Raw genomic sequence first — 290 nt, forward strand, 5'->3', positions numbered from 1 at the left:
CGGTACTGCGAAATGTACAGCGCGCCGGAGCTGCGCAGCTACCTGCAGCGCAAGGGCCTCTGCTGCAGCGAAGACGCGGAGAAGTTCGTTTGCACTTTTTGTCCTTTTTGTCCTCCGCACAAAAACAAAAAAGACAATTTAAACAAACTTGTCTTCTTCCGCAATTCCGGCAACTTCTACTGCCACAGGTGCGGCAGCAAGGGCAGTCTTTTCGACTTCAAAATGCGCACGGGCGACCTCTGCAGCAGCAGCAGCAGCAGCAGCAGCAGCAGCAGCAGCAGCAGCGGGGG

At 55.9% G+C, this 290-nt stretch overlaps 1 protein-coding gene across 1 annotated transcript in view; it reads left to right on the forward strand.

Annotated features, from left to right (window-relative positions):
• ETH_00035830 (uncharacterized protein) overlaps positions 1-188 on the forward strand; it is a gene marked incomplete at both ends in the record, with an annotated part of 992 nt that extends 804 nt beyond the window's left edge. Inside the window, one exon of the mRNA XM_013374451.1 lies at positions 1-188. Within this exon, the coding sequence (XP_013229905.1) occupies positions 1-188 (188 nt within the window).
• Between the last annotated feature and the right edge of the window lie 102 nt (positions 189-290).

The sequence above is a fragment of the Eimeria tenella genome, genomic scaffold, assembly GCF_000499545.2.
Source record: "Eimeria tenella Houghton genomic scaffold, Eth_scaff2051, whole genome shotgun sequence".
Classification (NCBI taxonomy): Eukaryota; Apicomplexa; class Conoidasida; order Eucoccidiorida; family Eimeriidae; genus Eimeria; species Eimeria tenella.